At 53.7% G+C, this 20,209-nt stretch overlaps 1 protein-coding gene across 1 annotated transcript; it reads left to right on the top strand.

The window, feature by feature from the left end:
- The first annotated feature begins 1,163 nt into the window (after window positions 1-1,163).
- On the top strand, window positions 1,164-18,280 carry LOC132407263 (nascent polypeptide-associated complex subunit alpha, muscle-specific form-like). The gene is made up of 4 exons (XM_059993524.1): window positions 1,164-1,209; window positions 9,439-12,951; window positions 13,476-13,626; window positions 18,157-18,280. The coding sequence occupies exons 1-4, from the start codon at window positions 1,164-1,166 to the stop codon at window positions 18,278-18,280; spliced, it is 3,834 nt and encodes a 1,277-aa protein (XP_059849507.1).
- Window positions 18,281-20,209: the final 1,929 nt, after the last annotated feature.

Below are 20,209 nucleotides of genomic sequence, written 5' to 3'. Positions count from 1 at the left end.
TAAATTCTAAACAAGAGTTTCTGCAGATGCTGGAAATCCAAGTAACACACACAAAATGCTGGAGGAACTCAGCAGGTCAGACAGTATCCTGAGGAAGGGTCTCGGCCTGAAACACTGACAGTTTATTCATCTCCACAGATGCTGCCTGACCTGCTGAGTTCCTCCAGCATTCTGTGTGTGTGTATTGCTCTAGATTTCCAGCATCTGTAGACTTTCATGTTTTGATTATTTTATTGTTATGTACAGCAGGATGCAATGAAATTTCTCCTTTGCTTCAAAGTGAAAAGCCCTGGCCTGTCTCTTTGAAGCAAAGGAGGATGAGAGATGACTTGATAGAGGCATTTGGCAGATAGCGGGCTCAGCCAGACCTTTTTCCAGGGTGGGGATGACTAACACGAGTGGGCATAATTTTAAGATGAAAAAATCAAAAAGTAACAAACTGTTACATAACTGCTATACCAGTTTTCCACCAATAGGTGAAGACAAACACACCATATGGTGAAAAATAGAGATTTAAAAACTGCAATTTTAGTCTTGTGTATTTCAACTTTAATTATTAAAAGCATGAATAGAATTGATTCCACCAGCCATGAAGAGGTAGATTGTGAGGGCAAATGTCCATCTTACTGTACTAGAGAGCCATTCAATAGTCTAACGGCAAAATAGAGATTGTCTTTCAAGCTGCTGTTTGCACTTTCAGGCTTCTGCCCAGAGGGAGGGGATGGAGGGAGAATGTTTGGGGAGGGTGGAGTCTTTAATTATGTAGATTGTTTTTCTGAGGCAGTGAGAAGCATAGACAGAGTCTTTGGAGGGGAGACTGCTTTCCCCCGTTACGGGCAGAGCAGTTACCATTCCAGGCCGTGAAGCACCCAGATAGGTCGCTTTCTATCCTGCACTTGCGGGCTGCCCCCAGCGCACCCTTGCTGACTTTGATTTTACGCAAACGACGCACGTCGCTGTTTGTTTCGATACACGTGTGCCAAATAAAGCTGATCTTCCAGCTCCTTTCAGAGGGCAGTGGTAGCGTTTTGTCCACCTGTCCCAGTCCTTGTACTAGCCCCGATTCACGGCACCCTGGTCCTGCCACACATCTGTGCAATCTGCGAGTAGATGGGTTCCTAGTCCCGCTCAGGAATCTACACTCACTGGCCAGGCAGAAGTAGATGAAGCAAATTGTCTACATGTTTTCGGAGGAAATGTTGTATGCAGGTAAGAAAAAGACCGACTGTCAGTGTAGAGTACATTGCAAAGCTGAGATAAGGTAAAGGGAAGAGACTTGTGGAAGCACACTCGCACTGGCCACTTTATTGGGTACACCTGCTCATTAATGCAAATATCTAATCAGCCAATCATGTGGCAGCAATTCAAGGCATAAAAGCATGCAGACATGGACAAGAGGTTCATACGTCGTTCAGACCAAACATCAGAGTGGGGAAAAATGTAATCTCAATGATTATGCCTGTGGAATGATTGTTGGTGCCAGATGGGGTGGTTTGAGTATCTCAGAAACTACTTATCTGGGATTTTCACACACAGCAGTCTCTAGAGTTTACAGAAAATGGTGCAAAAAACAAAAAACATCCAGTGAGCGGCAGTTCTGTGGGTGAAAACGTCTTGTTATTGACAGAGGTCAGAGGAGAATGGGCAGACTGGTTCAAACTGACAGGAATGTGCCTGTAATTCAACTAACCAGGTGTTACAACAGAGGCGTGCAGAGGAGCATCTCTGAACGCACAACATGTCGAAGCTTGAAGTGGATGGGCTACAGCAGCAGAAGACCACGATCGTACACTCACTGGCCTCTTTATTAGATACAGGGGGATCTAATGAAGTGAACACTGGGTGTATGTGAACACTTTGGAAGCCACAAGCATTGTTCTTAAGCAACATTGAATAAAAATGCAAATTCAGCAGGGCACTGCATTTTGTAAATGGTTCAATGATTCAATTTAATACCAGAGAATGTATAGTACACAACCTGAAATTGTTTCTCTTCACAGACATCCATGAAACAAGAAGCCCCACAGAATGAATGGTAGAAACAGTAGAATGCCAAAGCCCCCTCTCCCTCCCACATACAAGCAACTGCAGAAACATCGACCCTCCCCCCTACTTGCACCAGCAGAAGCACTAAACCTTTACCCCCCCACACCATGCCAGTAATAGCAAAACCCCCCCCCCAAAGAGACTTTGATCTAGAGTCCATCAAAAACTACAGTCCATAATCCAGCACTTCAGTTGGCGCGTGGCCAAGTGGTTAAGGCATCGGTCTAGTGATCTGAAGGTTGCTAGTTCGAGCCTTGGCTGAGGCTGCGTGTTGTGTCCTTGAGCAAGGCACTTAACCACACATTGCTCTGCGACAACACCGGTGCCAAGCTGTATGGGTCCTAATGCCCTTCCCTTGGACAACATCGATGGCGCGGAGAGGGGAGACTTGCAGCTTGGGCCACTGCCAGTCTCCCGTAACAAAAACCTTGCCCAGGTGTAAATCCATGGTCTATCGAGACTAACGGAGGCCTGCACACACACTTCAGTATCTCAGACTGACTCTCCCTCACCAGCGAGGGGGAGAGAGAGAGATTGCTCTTTCAACAACGAGGGCCGAGACTAGCGTCTCACTGTTCAGTGTTGCTCCTCCAAGCCCCACATCTCAGACACCGAGAGGCTCTCCCCCTCCATCGAGAGGGAGAGAGGGAGGGAAGGGAGGGAGGGAGACAGACCTTCTTCCAACACCAGCACACTCTGCCTGCTGTCTCAATGTTTCAGTCTCCTGCGACACTTCAAGCGGCAAGGACTATGGGGCCACACCCCGAAGGCACACAACTTCCAGTCCACACATGGAAATATCAAAACAGCAGGCTGCTTGGCTGGTGTGAAAACCCTCCGCTCGCGCAGAACCGGAGTTTGAGTTGCGGCTGTAGATCACGGACTCTGACAGAGCCCCAGCCACCTTTAGAAGAAAAGCGAGACTTGAGAAAAGAAGAATAACCTCTTTTGCCGACTAATTGGAAGAAGTCACCTGGGTCTACAAAAATAAAGTATTATTTCCCAGTCTGGCCTTGGGGACTTTTTTTCAGTTTATAAGATGATGAGAGGCATTGATCGTGTGGATAGACAGAGGCTTTTTCCCAGGGCTGGAATGGCTAACATGAGAGGGCACAGTTTTAAGGTGCTTGGAAGGAGGTACAGAGGAGATGTCAGGGGTAAGTTTTTTACTCAGGGAGTGGTGAGTGCGTGGAATGGGCTGTCGGCGACGGTGGTGGGGACGGATACAATAGGGTCTTTTGAGAGACTCCTGGACAGGTACATGGAGCTCAGAAAAATAGAGGTCAATGGGTAACCCTGGGTAATTTCTCAGGTAAGGACATGCTCGGCACAGCGTTTTGGGCCAATGGGGCTGTATTGTGCTGTAAGTTTTCTATGTTTCTATGTTTTACTGGTTGAAGTTGAAGATTTCCGACACAATTATCCATGCAGATAAACAAGAAACCTAAAACTCCAATCAGTGTAAGTTGAAAGTTATTTGCAGATAATTGCTATCGGATTATGCTGGCTCATATCCTTGCTTTTGGAATATTTGTCTAGTCTTTCGGCTGCACAGATCTTTTATGTCTTTTACATTTTCTTTTGTGTCTACTTTTCATCTTAAATGTGCTTCAGGAACAGGTAGAGCCTGTGATTTACAGTTTGGACATCAACTGAGTGACCCAGTGCTTTGCCTCCAGGCCAATGACCAACTCCATTTTGGTGATTAAAGTGTCGAGGAAGATTGAAACGTTGAGGTGAATGGGGAAGGCGGGCGAGGGTTCGGCTCCGACTGCCCACCTTTTGATCGCTATTGAGACGGATCTCGCTGCTGGGGGGAGCAGGAGTCTGTGTGGCGGGCTCGCTGTGGCTAGAGGGTTGAAGTTCTTGTTGCCGCTGGGCATGCTTTGTTAATTTGGGGTCGGGGAGGCTGATGATCGTGTTGCCATTCTTTTTTGTGTGGGGGGTGGACTTGAAGATTTTGTTTGAATGACTGCATCGTTTTCTTCGTTTCGTGACTCTCTGGTGAGGACGAATCTCAGGGTTGTATACTCTGATAATAAATGAACCTCTGAGATCTGTCTCAAACAGACCTATTCTGCCTGGGTCACTGGGGGTTACTCTGTGTTACTGCCTGGATTTCAGAGCAGCAAACAACACAGTGAATGATGGGAAACGTTAGTCCTTGAAGATTGCATCCAGAAGTTCAGGGACCTCCCGCCTCTGGTATTGTTGATCAGGGACATAGACATGAATCCCACTAGTAGAGAGAACATGATTAAAGACCTCTGCTCGCTCATTGTGGAAATGGGAGAGAATAAAGAGAGTCTTGTATCTCCACCTATCAGCTGAGGCCTGATTCTGATCAGTCAATCCACGCTCATGATAAAGATTAACTTCATTTGTCACACGTAGAGTGAAATACATCAAATTGCACCGGGCATTTTTATTTAGAGAATCAGCACCAAACAGGCCCTTTCTGTCCAATTTCATGCACCACTGATTTAACCCCAGCCTAACCACGACACAATTTACAATGACCTTTTGACCGTGGGAGGGAACTGTAAAACCCGGAGGAAACCTACGCACTCAGAGGGAGGAACGTACAAGCTCGGTACAGAGAGTGCCGAAATTGAACTCAGAACTCCGACACCCTGATCTGTAATAGCGTCACACTACCATGGTGCCCTGGGGCAGCCCTCTGATGTTGGGGCGCTTCCAGCGCCAACAAAGCAAGTACGTAACGCTGAGGCTTTATGAGGCACTGGTGAGGCCTCGTGGAGTATTGCAAACAGTTGTGGGCTCCTCATCTATGAAAGCATATGCTGGCATTGGAGAGGGTTCAGAGGAGGGTCACAATGAATCAGGGATTGGAAGGCTTATCTTGCGAGGCTCTGGGCCTGAACTCACCGGATTTCAGAGGGCAATTTCATTAGCAACTATCGAATGTTGGAAGGCTTCGATCAAGTGGATGTGGACTGGATGTTTCCTATATTGGGTGAGTCTAAGACCAGACAACTCAGAATAGAGGGACGCCCATTTAGAACGGAGATGAGGAGGAATTTCTTTAGCCAGAGAGTGGTGAATCTGTGGAATTCATTGCCACAGGCAGCTGTGGAGGCCGAGTTACTGGTGTATTTAAGGCAGAGGGTGATAGATTTTTGATCAGTCAGGGCATGAAGGGATGCAGGGAGAAGGCAGGAGATTGGGGCTGAGATCAGCCATGATGAAATGGCGGAGCAGCCTCGATGGGCCAAATGGCCTACTTGTGTTGCTTTGCCTTTATCTTATAGCATGCCTACAACTTACTAACCTGAACCTTTGGAATGTGGGAGGGAACCAGAGCACCCGGAGGAAACCCACAAGACATGGGAGGAAGATACGAACTCCTTCCAGGCAGCAGTGGGAATCGAACACTTTGCGGAGTAGGCCCTCGTGGCCCTCAAGCCACACTGCCTTGGTAACGCCCCCCCCCCCCTCCCACCGACAAACCCGATTAACCCTGACCTAATCGCGGGTAACTTACAACAACTCGTTAACCTACCTACCTACCTGGTGAGCCAGAATGGGGAATGGAAAAAGAGAGAAGTGGGAGGGGGGAGAAGTTCCTGGAAGTCAGAGAAATTGGTGTTTGTGCTGTCAGGTAGGAAGCTGCATGAATGGAATATGAAACGCTGTAACTCCAAAGTGAGATTCTAACTCACCTTCCCCCTCACCTGGTCTCACCTATCCGCTGAGAACTTCTACAGCTTTCCCTCTCCCCCCCCCCGCCCCCATCCTTCCCAGTTCTGATGGAGGATCTCAGCCTGAAATGGTGTCCGTTTAGTCCTCCGAAGATGCTGCCTGACCTGCTGAGTCAAATCTCCTCCCCTCAGCTGCAGTTACCGTGATCGGTGGGGCCACATGCTCTCTCCTTCCCGCTCTTACCCTGATCTTGATCTCTGTGATCTCCATGGTCAGAAGGAGCAATACCGAGCATCCACAACTAACCTTTTAAACACAAGAGATTCTGCAGATGCTGGAAACACGCTGGAGGAGCTCAGCAGGTCAGGCAGCATCTATGGAAGTGAAAAACATTCGATATTTTATGACCAGTCCTTCATCAGGCCTTTCCCTTCTCCCCACCTTCTTATTCCGCCTTCTGCCCCCTTCCCTTCCAGTCCTGAAGAAGGGTCTTGGCCTGAGACGTCGACTATTTATTCACGTGGAGCTCCTCCAGCATTTTATGCGTGTTGCAACTAATCTTTTATCTCCTTACAGCAGAGTTCAATTGGCCATGGAGAAGGCACAGAGTGTGCAAATTAGGCCCTGGGTAACAGTGAGTAGCACGTAGAACACCGGGTCAGTAGCAGCTGTGACCTTTCTTATTACATAGCATGGATGGCAGAGAAGGTTGTTAACAAGATCACCTCATTATTTTTAAAGGGTAAAAGATGTAAATGGCTATAATTCTGATAAATTCTTTGTCTCGTTAGAGTGCCGTGCGTGTGATTCACTGGGCTAATTTCTGTGGGTAAGAAACTCGGAGAGTTGTGATGCTACGTTCATTCCCCACTAACACGTGGAGACTAATGTTGGAGGATATCAAAGCACAATGAGGGAAGACTGGCAGCTGGAGAAATGTGGTTTTTGAGAAGAATGATGAAAATATGGTGGAAGGGAGGAGTAACAAATGAGGAAGTGTTGTGAGAAGCTGGTCTAAGAGGCGAGCTGATATCATTGATCAGGAAACGGCTGCTGGAATTTCGGGGGCAGGTACTGAGGAAACGGAAGCTCAGACATCTTGCAGTGACGGGAAAAACCAACGGAAGAAAACGTCTCGGTCGACAGCGCTTGGCATTCGTGAGTTGCAAGGGATGGACAGGAAAAAGTTTTGAAGAGCTAATTCTGGCTTCCACCCCCTTCCTCTCCAGTCTCAGATTAAAGACAATGGAAGATCACAATCGCCCACGTCGTACGACACAGCACAGAACGATGGCGATGAATTACTGTGCCCTGCTCTCAAATCAAACCAAATTCACTTTAATTGTCCTTCAAACCATACATGGATACAGTTGAACGAGACAGTGTTCCTCTGGGGCCAAGGTGCTTAACCTACATTCTAAATAACAAGACACACACGTGTGCAGTTACACATGAACAGTCCAAGGACCTGAGACCTCCCAGCCTGTCATTCCATTGGACTGACGAGAGAGCTCAGCCTCCGACCGAGCATGGACACCACGCTACACCGCCTCCGGCGTCTCCTCACGTGGACTGCAGCAGCGGCAAGCCCTCTGCTTGAGTGCCAGTCCTCACTACAACCGAGGCCACGCAGCTGCCTCGTCGCCTGTCTCCCCATCAAACAAGGGAAACGGGCCTGTAGCAGCTTACACTATCGGTGTCCAACAGGGTCTTGTGATTGCAAAGGAAGTGTCACTCGTGGTTACACTGCATGCTGGTTTTGCTCACCAACTTCGATTAGCAGGCACTAGCATCGTCTGCACCCAGAAAACACCTCCGAACTTTCTACTGGGCAAGCGCCGGATTCTCCTTCTCAGACCCATCGGCTAGCTTGTCCCTCTCCCGGCTGAAGACCAGCTTCTCCTTCACCCGGCCAACCGCCCAGCTTCCCCTTCTCTTTCTCTGGCCGTCTGCCATCTTCCCCTTTTCCTTCTCTGGCCATCTGCCAACTTCTCCTCCTTCTCTGGCCATCTGCCATCTTCTCCTCCTTCTCTGGCCATCTGCCATCTTCTCCTTCTCCTTCTCTGGCCATCTGCCATCTTCTCCTTCTCCTTCTCTGGCCATCTGCCATCTTCCCCTTCTCCTTCTCTGGCCATCTGCCATCTTCTCCTTCTCTGGCCATCTGCCATCTTCTCCTCCTTCTCTGGCCGTCTGCCATCTTCCCCTTCTTCTCTGGCCATCTGCCATTTTCTCCTCCTTCTCTGGCCATCTGCCATCTTCTCCTTCTTCTCTGGCCATCTGCCATTTTCTCCTCCTTCTCTGTCCATCTGCCATCTTCTCCTTCTCCTTCTCTGGCCATCTGCCATTTTCTCCTCCTTCTCTGGCCATCTGCCATCTTCCCCTTCTTCTTCTCTGGCCATCTGCCATCTTCTCCTCCTTCTCTGTCCATCTGCCATCTTCTCCTTCTCCTTCTCTGGCCATCTGCCATCTTCCCCTTCTCCTTCTCTGTCCATCTGCCATCTTCCCCTTCTCCTTCTCTGGCCGTCTGCCATCTTCCCCTTCTTCTTCTCTGGCCATCTGCCATCTTCTCCTCCTTCTCTGGCCATCTGCCATCTTCCCCTTCTCCTTCTCTGGCCATCTGCCATCTTCTCCTCCTACTCTGTCCATCTGCCATCTTCTCCTACTCCTTCTCTGGCCATCTGCCATCTTCCCCTTCTCCTTCTCTGTCCATCTGCCATCTTCCCCTTCTCCTTCTCTGGCCATCTGCCATCTTCCCCTTCTCCTTCTCTGGCCGTCTGCCATCTTCCCCTTCTCCTTCTCTGGCCATCTGCCATCATCTCCTCCTTCTCTGGCAATCTGCCATCTTCTCCTCCTTCTCTGGCAATCTGCCATCTTCTCCTTCTCCTTCTCTGGCCATCTGCCATCTTCTCCTCCTTCTCTGGCCGTCTGCCATCTTCTCCTTCTCCTTCTCTGGCCATCTGCCATCTTCTCCTCCTTCTCTGGCCATCTGCCATCTTCCCCTTCTCCTTCTCTGGCCATCTGCCATCTTCTCCTCCTTCTCTGGCCATCTGCCATCTTCCCCTTCTCCTTCTCTGGCCATCTGCCATCTTCTCCTCCTTCTCTGGCCATCTGCCATCTTCCCCTTCTCCTTCTCTGGCCATCTGCCATCTTCCCCTTCTCCTTCTCTGGCCATCTGCCATCTTCTCCTCCTTCTCTGGCCATCTGCCATCTTCCCCTTCTCCTTCTCTGGCCATCTGCCATCTTCCCCTTCTCCTTCTCTGGCCATCTGCCATCATCTCCTCCTTCTCTGGCAATCTGCCATCTTCTCCTTCTCCTTCTCTGGCCATCTGCCATCTTCCCCTTCTCCTTCTCTGGCCATCTGCCATCTTCTCCTCCTTCTCTGGCCGTCTGCCATCTTCCCCTTCTCCTTCTCTGGCCATCTGCCATCTTCCCCTTCTCCTTCTCTGGCCATCTGCCATCTTCCCCTTCTCCTTCTCTGGCCATCTGCCATCTTCTCCTCCTTCTCTGTCCATCTGCCATCTTCCCCTTCTCCTTCTCTGGCCGTCTGCCATCTTCCCCTTCTCCTTCTCTGTCCATCTGCCATCTTCCCCTTCTCCTTCTCTGGCCATCTGCCATCTTCCCCTTCTCCTTCTCTGGCCGTCTGCCATCTTCCCCTTCTTCTCTGGCCATCTGCCATCTTCCTCTTCTCCTTCCCTTGCTATCCGCTGGCTTCATCTTTTCCGACCCGAGCGCCTGCTCCTTCTTCTCCCGGCCGACCACCGACTTCTCCCCCTCCTGGCCGAGCCCGACTTCTCCCCCTCCCGGCCGACCACCGACTTCTCCCCCACCCGGCTGAGCCCAGGTTCTCCCCCTCCCGGCCGACCACCGACTTCTCCCCCTCCCGGCCGAGCCCAGGTTCTCCCCCTCCCGGCCGACCACCGACTTCTCCCCCTCCCGGCCGACCACCGACTTCTCCCCCTCCTGGCCGAGCCCGACTTCTCCCCCTCCCGGCCAACCACCGACTTCTCCCCCTCCCGGCCGACCACCGACTTCTGCCTCTCCCGGCCGACCACCGACTTCTCCCCCTCCCGGCCGAGCCCAGGTTCTCCCCCTCCCGGCCGACCACCGACTTCTCCCCCTCCCGGCCGACCACCGACTTCTCCCCCTCCCAGCCGACCACCGACTTGTCCCCCTCCCGGCCGAGCCCAGGTTCTCCCCCTCCCGGCCGACCACCGACTTCTCCCCCTCCCGGCCGAGCCCGGGTTCTCCCCCTCCCGGCCGACCACCGACTGCTCCCCCTCCCGGCCGACCACAGACTTCTCCCCCTCCCGGCCGAGCCCGGGTTCTCCCCCTCCCGGCCGAGCCCAGGTTCTCCCCCTCCCGGCCGACCACCGACTTCTCCCCCTCCCGGCCGACCACCGACTTCTCCCCCTCCCGGCCGACCACCGACTTCTCCCCCTCCCGGCCGACCACCGACTTCTCCCCCTCCCGGCCGACCACCGACTTCTCCCCCTCCCGGCCGAGCCCGGGTTCTCCCCCTCCCGGCCGACCACCGACTTCTCCCCCTCCCGGCCGACCACCGACTTCTCCCCCTCCCGGCCGACCACCGACTGCTCCCCCTCCCGGCCGACCACCGACTTCTCCCCCTCCCGGCCGAGCCCGGGTTCTCCCCCTCCCGGCCGAGCACCGACTTCTCCCCCTCCCGGCCGAGCACCGACTTCTCCCCCTCCCGGCCGACCACCGACTTCTCCCCCTCCCGGCCGACCACCGACTTCTCCCCCTCCCGGCCGAGCCCGGGTTCCCCCCCTCCCGGCCGACCACCGACTTCTCCCCCTCCCGGCCGACCACCGACTTCTCCCCCTCCCGGCCGAGCCCGGGTTCTCCCCCTCCCGGCCCACCACCGACTTCTCCCCCTCCCGGCCGACCACCGACTTCTCCCCCTCCCGGCCGAGCCCGGGTTCTCCCCCTCCCGGCTGACCACCGGGTTCTCCCCCTCCCGGCCGAGCCCGGGTTCTCCCCCTCCCGGTCGACCACCGACTTGTCCCCCTCCCGGCCGACCACCGACTTCTCCCCCTCCCGGCCGACCACCGACTTCTCCCCCTCCCAGCCGAGCCCGGGTTCTCCCCCTCCCAGCCGAGCCCGGGTTCTCCCCCTCCCGGCCGACCACCGACTTTTCCCCCTCCCGGCCGACCACCGACTTCTCCCCCTCCCAGCCGAGCCCGGGTTCTCCCCCTCCCAGCCGAGCCCGGGTTCTCCCCCTCCCGGCCGAGCCCAGGTTCTCCCCCTCCCGGCCGACCACCGACTTCTCCCCCTCCTGGCCGAGCCCAGGTTCTCCCCCTCCCGGCCGACCACCGACTTCTCCCCCTCCCGGCCGAGCCCGGGTTCTCCCCCTCCCGGCCGACCACCGACTTCTCCCCCTCCCGGCCGACCACCGACTTCTCCCCCTCCCGGCCGAGCCCGGGTTCTCCCCCTCCCGGCCGACCACCGACTTCTCCCCCTCCCGGCCGACCACCGACTTCTCCCCCTCCCGGCCGAGCCCGGGTTCTCCCCCTCCCGGCCGACCACCGACTTCTCCCCCTCCCGGCCGAGCCCGGGTTCTCCCCCTCCCGGTCGACCACCGACTTGTCCCCCTCCCGGCCGACCACCGACTTCTCCCCCTCCCGGCCGACCACCGACTTCTCCCCCTCCCGGCCGAGCCCGGTTTCTCCCCCTCCCGGCCGACCACCGACTTCTCCCCCTCCCGGCCGACCACCGACTTCTCCCCCTCCCGGCCGACCACCGACTTCTCCCCCTCCCGGCCGAGCCCGGGTTCTCCCCCTCCCGGCCGACCACCGACTTCTCCCCCTCCCGGCCGACCACCGACTTCTCCCCCTCCTGGCCGAGCCCGGGTTCTCCCCCTCCTGGCCGACCACCGACTTCTCCCCCTCCCGGCCGACCACCGACTTGTCCCCCTCCCGGCCGAGCACCGACTTCTCCCCCTCCCGGCCGACCACCGACTTCTCCCCCTCCCGGCCGAGCCCGGGTTCTCCCCCTCCCGGCCGAGCACCGACTTCTCCCCCTCCCGGCTGAGCCCGGGTTCTCCCCCTCCCGGCCGAGCCCGTGTTCTCCCCCTCCCGGCCGAGCCCGGGTTCTCCCCCTCCCGGCCGACCACCGACTTCTCCCCCTCCCGGCCGACCACCAACTTCTCCCCCTCCCAGCCGAGCCCGGGTTCTCCCCCTCCCGGCCGACCACCGACTTCTGCCCCTCCCGGCCGACCACCGACTTCTCCCCCTCCCGGCCGAGCCCAGGTTCTCCCCCTCCCGGCCGACCACCGACTTCTCCCCCTCCCGGCCGAGCCCGGGTTCTCCCCCTCCCGGCCGACCACCAACTTCTCCCCCTCCCGGCCGACCACCGACTTCTCCCCCTCCCGGCCGACCACCGACTTCTCCCCCTCCCGGCCGAGCCCGGGTTCTCCCCCTCCCGGCCGACCACCAACTTCTCCCCCTCCCGGCCGAGCCCAGTTTCTCCCCCTCCCGGCCGACCACCGACTTCTCCCCCTCCCGGCCGAGCCTGGGTTCTCCCCCTTCCGGCCGACCACCGACTTCTCCCCCTCCCGGCTGACCACCGACTTCTCCCCCTCCCGGCCGAGCCCAGGTTCTCCCCCTCCCGGCCGAGCCCGTGTTCTCCCCCTCCCGGCCGAGCCCAGTTTCTCCCCCTCCCGGCCGACCACCGACTTCTCCCCCTCCCGGCCGAGCCCGGGTTCTCCCCCTCCCGGCCGACCACCGACTTCTCCCCCTCCCGGCCGACCACCGACTTCTCCCCCTCCCGGCCGAGCCCGGGTTCTCCCCCTCCCGGCCGAGCACCGACTTCTCCCCCTCCCGACCGAGCACCGACTTCTCCCCCTCCCGGCCGACCACCGACTTCTCCCCCTCCCGGCCGAGCCCAGGTTCTCCCCCTCCCGGCCGAGCCCAGGTTCTCCCCCTCCCGGCCGAGCCCGTGTTCTCCCCCTCCCGGCCGAGCCCAGTTTCTCCCCCTCCCGGCCGACCACCGACTTCTCCCCCTCCCGGCCGACCACCGACTTCTCCCCCTCCCGGCCGACCACCGACTTCTCCCCCTCCTGGCCGAGCCCAGGTTCTCCCCCTCCCGGCCGACCACCGACTTCTCCCCCTCCCAGCCGAGCCTGGGTTCTCCCCCTCCCGGCCGAGCCCGTGTTCTCCCCCTCCCGGCCGACCACCGACTTCTCCCCCTCCCGGCCGACCACCGACTTCTCCCCCTCCCGGCCGAGCCCGTGTTCTCCCCCTCCCGGCCGAGCCCAGTTTCTCCTTCTCTGATCTATCCGCCGACTCTTTTGACGCCCCAGTTGGCTGCTCCGAACAAAGAATGGGTCGCTGATGCTGCAGACCTGCTGTATTCAGAGTCCAGTATAATCTGGATCATCAAAGTCACATCGTAAAGAGAAAAGTGCACCTTTGGTTGGCCCCGAGAGGCTGCAGAGTTCAAACACGTCGACGTCTTCACAGCCTCCATTGGTAGATCAGCTGGTTGACTACCTTGCACTCAGAGTCAGTTAGATCAAGGAACTGATTGTGGACTTCAGGAAGGGGAAATTGAGGGGCCACACCAGTCCTCATCGAGGGATCAGCAGGGGAAAGGGTGAGCAGTTTCAAACTCCTGGGCGCCAGCATGTCTGAAGATCTACCCTCTCAACCTATCGATGCAATTACAAAGAAGGCATGACAGCGGCTGGATTTCATTTGGAGTTCGAGGATTCTTGGGATGACACCAAAGACTCTCACAAATTTCTGCAGAGGAGCTGTGGAGAGCACTTTATCTGGCAGCATCACCGTCTGGTCTGGCGAGGTCACTGCATACGATTGGAAAGAAGCTGCAGAAAATTGCAAACTCAGCCAGCTCCATCGGGGGCAATCACCTCCCCAGCGCCCAGGACATCTTCAAAAGGTGATGCCTCAAAAAGGGGCATCCATCATTAAGGACCCCCATCACACAGGACATGCCCTCTTCACATTGCTACCGTCAGGGAGGAGATACTAGAGCCTGAATGTACTGCTTGAATGCATTTTGAATTATATTTTATTAACATATTTATGGTTATAAGTTGTTTTATATGCTGTGTATGATATATATTGTGCGGGTGCATCGTGGTTTCATTGGTTGTATACAAATGCAGTCACACAATGATAAAGTTGAACTTGAACTTGAAGACACACACTCAACGATTCAGGAACAGCTTCTTCCCCTCTGCCATCAGGGAGGAGGTACAGTAACCTGAAGACACACACTCAGCGATTCAGGAACAGCTTCTTCCCCTCTGCCATCAGGGAGGAGGTACAGGAGCCTGGAGACACACACTCAGTGATTCAGGAACAGCTTCTTCCCCTCTGTCATCAGGGAGGAGGTACAGGAGCCTGGAGACACACACTCAGTGATTCAGGAACAGCTTCTTCCCCTCTGCCATCAGGGAGGAGGTACAGGAGTCTGAAGACACACACTCAGTGATTCAGGAACAGCTTCTTCCCCTCTACCATCAGGGAGGAGGTACAGGAGCCTGAAGACACACACTCAGTGATTCAGGAACAGCTTCTTCCCCTCTACCATCAGGGAGGAGGTACAGGAGCCTGAAGACACACACTCAGCGATTCAGGAACAGCTTCTTCCCCTCTGCCATCAAGGAGGAGGTACAGGAGCCTGAAGACACACACTCAGCGATTCAGGAACAGCTTCTTCCCCTCTGCCATCAGGGAGGAGGTACAGGAGCCTGAAGACACACACTCAGTGATTCAGGAACAGCTTCTTCCCCTCTGCCATCAGGGAGGAGGCACAGGAGCCTGAAGACACACACTCAGCGATTCAGGAACAGCTTCTTCCCCTCTGCCATCAGGGAGGAGGTATAGGAGCCTGAAGACACACACTCAGCAATTCAGGAACAGCTTCTTCCCCTCTGCCATCAGGGAGGAGGTACAGGAGCCTGAAGACACACACTCAGCGATTCAGGAACAGCTTCTTCCCCTCTGCCATCAGGGAGGAGGTACAGGAGCCTGAAGACACACACTCAACGATTCAGGAACAGCTTCTTCCCCTCTGCCATCAGGGAGGAGGTACAGGAGCCTGAAGACACACACTCAGTGATTCACGAACAGCTTCTTCCCCTCTGCCATCAGGGAGGAGGTACAGGAGCCTGAAGACACACACTCAATGATTCAGGAACAGCTTCTTCCCCTCTGCCATCAGGGAGGTGGTACAGGAGCCTGAAGACACACACTCAGCAATTCAGGAACAGCTTCTTCCCCTCTGCCATCTGATTTCTGAATGGACATTGAGCACATGGACACTGCCTCACTACTTTTTTCCACTTTTTTTGCACTATTTGTAGAACAGAGTTTTAAATATATTTCTTACTGTAGTTTATAGTATTTTTTCATTATGTACTTGTGGTGAACTACATATACCTGTCTGGACATGCCCCCTGCTGACTGCTCCTGTGGCTCCTCCCACAGACCCCGGTATAAAGGCGATCGAGGCCTGAGCCCGGCCCTCAGTCTCCAGGATGTAGTATGGTTGTCACTCACTGCTTGTTCCTTCTTCCAGTCAATAAAAGCCAATATCTCGCCTTACGTCTCAGAGTGAGTTATTGATGGTGCATCAGTACTGCATTGCACAGCTGCCATAAAACAACGTATCTCACGTGTTATTAAACCTGATTCTGATTCTCGACGTCTCAGGTTCCTAGTGTTCCCGTATTTCTGAGATCCCGGAGTAGCCTGCAGCCAAGGCTGTCCTCTCTGACCTGCGGATGCTGGAAATCCAGAGCAACACACACAAAATGCTGGAGGAACATTTTGGGCCGAGACCCTTCACCGGGACTGGAAAGGAAGGGGGAAGATGTCAGAATAAGGAGTTGGGGGAGGGAAAGGAAGACAAGCTGGCAGGTGATAGGAGAGAGCAGGTGAGATGGAAGGTGGGGGGGGGGGAATAAAGTGAGAATCTGGGAGGTGATAGGTTTCATCCCTTTACTTTTTCCCACCTATCTCCTCTTACTTTCTCACTTCTCACATACCTTCCCCCTCACCTGGTCTCACCTGTCACCTGCCCAGCTTGTCCTCCTTCCCTTCCCTCCACTTTATTCCAGCTTCTTCCCCTCTCCTTTCCACTCCTGATGAAGGGTCTCAACCCAAAATGTCAACTGTTTATTCCTCTCCATAGTTCATTCTCAAGTTCGAGTTTATTGTCATTCAACCGTACACATGTACACGACCAAACGAAACATTGTTCCTCTGGACTAAGGTGCACAACACAGTACACATAACACACTCACACAACACATAAAGTAATATTACTACTCTTCTTCAGGACCAAGACTTTCGCACAGTACTGTAGTAATTTTATGTATTGCTCGGTAATGCTGCCACAAAAAAAACAAATTTCATGTCAGGTGTGAGTGATGATAAACCTGATTCTGATCTGGGTCTCTGTTGTGGACTGAGAGTGGAAAGGGGGCAGGGAGAGGGGAATCTTGGTTGGGAAAAGAGGAAGGGAGAGAGGAGGGAGTGGGAAGCACCAGAGAGACATTCTGTAATGATCAATAAACCAATGACCTTGCCTGGTGTCTCAGGGCTGGTTGGGTCTGCACCCATGTCACCCCCTTCCTTACCCCTGGCACTCCTTCTCTGCCCCCTGTCCTACCCCTCTCATGAAACACAACACAGTACATATAACACACTCACACAACACATAAAGTAATATTACTACTCTTCTTCAGGACCAAGACTTTTGCTCAATACTGTAGTAATTTTATGTGTTGCACTGTGATGTTTACAGTCGTTCCAAACTCACCATTCCCAACATCCTTTGCTCCCACCAGATTTACAAACTTGCTCTCTCCTCCATGTTGAAAAAAAGTCTTAGGCACCCTAATTGTGTGCTTAGAACTTTTGCACAGTACAGTATATATGTGATGGCATCCGTTAGTGATGGACAATCTCATCCTCTCCAGGGCGCAGGCCTGGGCAGGGTTGTATGGGAGACCGGCAGATGCCCATGCTGCAAGTCTCCCCACTCCACGCCACCGATATTGTTCAAGGGAAGGGCAAGGGCTGATACAGCTTGGCACCAGTGTTGTCGCAGGAGTTTCCAGAGCGGGGTTGAAGATGACGTCGGACTGCCTTAGGGACTCCAGCTCCGGATTTGTCCTCAGGGTTTACTCCCGAAGCCTTTCCCGTGAGTGGGTATGGCTGCAAGGCAGAGGAGGTTTGAAATCAGTTTTCCTTCTCTTAGATGGACTGCCTTCCCAGGCTGACGAGCTCCATCTACCCGAAGCACTCGTTTTAAGGCACCAGGACCTGCCTTCGCCCCTTCTCCTGTCAGTAGAAACAGTTCCACCGGGCTTGGAGGCTAAGCCACACGAGAAGGCCAGGAGTTGGACTTGGTTGTCAGAGGCTGTTTGAGGTGCACACCGTGAGGAGCACTTTTAGGTGGTGGGAGCTTGTCCCCACTACCACCCCTTGGCTTGACAGCCTTGGAACTATATATATAAATCCAATAAGTTGTGCCAATAGAGGGCAAAAAATAAAAAAAGTAGTGAGGTGGTGTTCACGGGTTCAATATCCATTCAGAAATTGGATGGCAGAGGGGAAGAAGCTGTTCCTGAATCACTGAGTGTGTGTCTTCAGGCTCCTGTACCTCCTCCCTGATGGCAGAGGGGAAGAAGCTGTTCCTGAATCACTGAGTGTGTGTCTTCAGGCTCCTGTACCTCCTCCCTGATGGCGGAGGGGAAGAAGCTGTTCCTGAATCATTGAGTGTGTGTCTTCAGGCTCCTGTACCTCCTCCCTGATGGCAGAGGGGAAGAAGCTGTTCCTGAATCGCTGAGTGTGTGTCTTCAGGCTCCTGGACCTCCTCCCTGATGGCAGAGGGGAAGAAGCTGTTCCTGAATCATTGAGTGTGTGTCTTCAGGCTCCCGACCCTCCTTCCTGTCAGATATAGCAGCAGGATTAGGCCACTTGGCCCACTGAGTAGTGTTTGCGTCTTTTCATAATGCCTGATCCATTTCCCTTTCAGCTCGAATCTCCTACCTTCTGCGCTATCCCTTCAGGCCTGACAACATCCTTGTAAATTCTCTCTGTATTCTTTCAACCTTCTTTGCATCTTTCCTGTATGTTGGTGAGCAAAACTGCACACAATACTCCAAATTAGGCCTCACCAATTACTTACACAGCTTCAACATAACCTCCCATCTCCTGTGCTCAGTACTTTGATTTATGAAGGCTAATGTGCCAAAGCCTTTCTTTATGACCCTATCTACTTGTGACATCACCTTCAATGAATTATGTACCTGTATTCCCAGATCCCTTTGTGCTACCACACCCACACTCCTCAGTGCCCTATCGTTCTCTGTATAAGACCTACTCTGATTGATTCTACTGAAGTGCAACATTTCACACTTGTCTGCATTAAATTCCACCTGCCGTTTTTCAGCCCGTTGTTCCGGCTGGTCCAGATCCCTCTGCGAGCTCTAATAGTCTTCCTTGCCGTCCACTACACCCCCAGTCTTGGTGTCATCTGCAAACGTGCTGATCCAGCTTACTACACCATCATCTAGATCATTGAAACAGATGACAAACAACAAAAACAGAGCAATACAGACCCTTTGGCCCATCAAGTCTATACCGACCACAGTGGCCACCCAACTATTCCCAATTTCCTGCATTTGGCTCATATACCTTCAAGTTCCCCGCCACCCCAGCTCCATATATCAATCCAAGTGTTTCTTAAATGCAACTACTGTATTCTCCTCACCCACTTCCTCTGGCAGCTCATTCCACATATTCAGAATCGGGTTTAACATCACCGGCACACGTTGTGAAGTTTGTCGTCTTTGTGGCAGCAGTACAATGTAAAACATAAGATTAGAAAGAAACCATGAATCACAGTAAGTGTACATATGATGATGATGACCGGTTCTTCACTTGCGAAGATCAAGAGAGAAGAGTTCTCAGGAGGGATCGTTGATGACTAGAAGAGCCCCCTCTCCATCACTCTAGCACTTTTCTTCCCGCCCGTATGCAGGGACCGATTCCACTCTTTAGCCCAGAGGACATTCCACGATGGCACAACCAGCTGTGACGACTGTGGTGACCGCAAGACTGTAGGTTGAGTATCGGAGATTTCCCTCTCCTAGACAGACTGCCTGGCAAGGCTAACACGTCCCATCTACCTGGGTTTGGAATTGGAATTGTCCTTCACCAAGGCCGGCTGGACACTCGGTCGCTCCACGACACAGCAAACAGGGACACCACGTGAAAGTGTTGCTATGGGCCAGTAGTTCAGGAGAGGTCACATGCGAGAGACAAGCAAACAGTGGTCCTGTGGCAATGGAAGTGAGAGGCTAAGGAAGACATTTCACCTTCGTTAAGTGAGCGAGACGTCACCCATCCCCAAGTATATTTATATTCAGTAGTTAAAAAAGTAGTGCAAAAATAGAAATAAAAAAGCAATGAGGTCTTGTTCATGGGTTTAATGTCCATTCAGAAATCGGATGGTGGAGGGAAGAAGCTGGTCCTGAATCGTTGAGTGTGTGTCTTCAGGCTTCTGTACCTCCTTCTTGATGGTAGCAATGAGAAGAGGGCATGTCCTGGGTGATGGGGGTCCTTAATGATGTACACCACCTTTCTGAGGTATTGAAGATGTGCTGGATACTACGGAGGCTGATGCCCGTGATGGAACTGACTAAGTTTATAACTCTCTGCAGCTTATTTCGATCCTGTACAGTAGCACCTCCCCCCCCCCACCCCACCCCAGACGGTGATTTAGCCAGTTAGAATGCTCTGCACTGGTGAGTGTGTTTGGTGACATATCAAATCCCCTTAAACTCTAAATGAAATATAGCCGCTGTCATGCCACTTGTAATTGGATCAGTGTGTTAGGCTCGGGATAGATCCTCAGAAATGTTGACATGCAGGATTTTGAAATTGCTCGCTCTCTCCGCTCCTGCTGCCTCTAGGAGGACTGGTGTGTATTCCCTTGTCTTACCTTTTCACTACCCTCTGTTTGAAAATGTCGCCGCTCAGATCCCTTTTAAATCTCTCCCCTCTCATCCTAAGTGCTCCCTTAAATTTTGGACTCCCTACCCTAGGGAAGACGGCTGTGGAGTCCAAGTCATTAGGTATACTTAAAGTGGAGGTTGATAGGCTCATGATTAGTCAGGGTGTCAAAGGGTACAGAGAGAAGGCAGGAGAATGAGGTTGAGAGGGATGATAAGTTTATTTATTAGTCATTTATTGAGATGGATGAGGCCACTGTCAGTCAGGGTCGACCATAGATGTTGAGTCCTAGCTGTCCAGATACGTAAGCCAGGGCAGGACGACATGGAGAGCAAGCTGTTGCCCATGTAACAGGCTCCCCCTCTCCATGCAGCTGATGAATCCAAAGGAACGACAGAGACCGATCCAGTTCAGCACCAACGGCATCATCGGAGTTGCCAGTCAGCATTAAACTCAGCATAAATTGCGTTAGGGACTCCAGCTCTGGA

This window comes from Hypanus sabinus, chromosome 18 (genome assembly GCF_030144855.1).
Source record: "Hypanus sabinus isolate sHypSab1 chromosome 18, sHypSab1.hap1, whole genome shotgun sequence".
Classification (NCBI taxonomy): domain Eukaryota; kingdom Metazoa; phylum Chordata; class Chondrichthyes; order Myliobatiformes; family Dasyatidae; genus Hypanus; species Hypanus sabinus.
Note: the sequence above shows the minus strand (reverse complement) of the source record. Positions and strands in the feature narration are given on the sequence as shown.

Bases quoted from the DNA above. Each gene is read 5' to 3' on its own strand.
- LOC132407263 (XM_059993524.1), top strand. From the start codon at position 1,164: ATGAAGCAAATTGTCTACATGTTTTCGGAGGAAATGTTGTATGCAG. The intron at 12,952-13,475 runs GCCCGTGTTCTC...AAATTTCTGCAG, and splicing joins CTTCTCCCCCTCCCGGCCGA to AGGAGCTGTGGAGAGCACTT. The intron at 13,627-18,156 runs GTGATGCCTCAA...GCCGTTTTTCAG, and splicing joins GCCCAGGACATCTTCAAAAG to CCCGTTGTTCCGGCTGGTCC.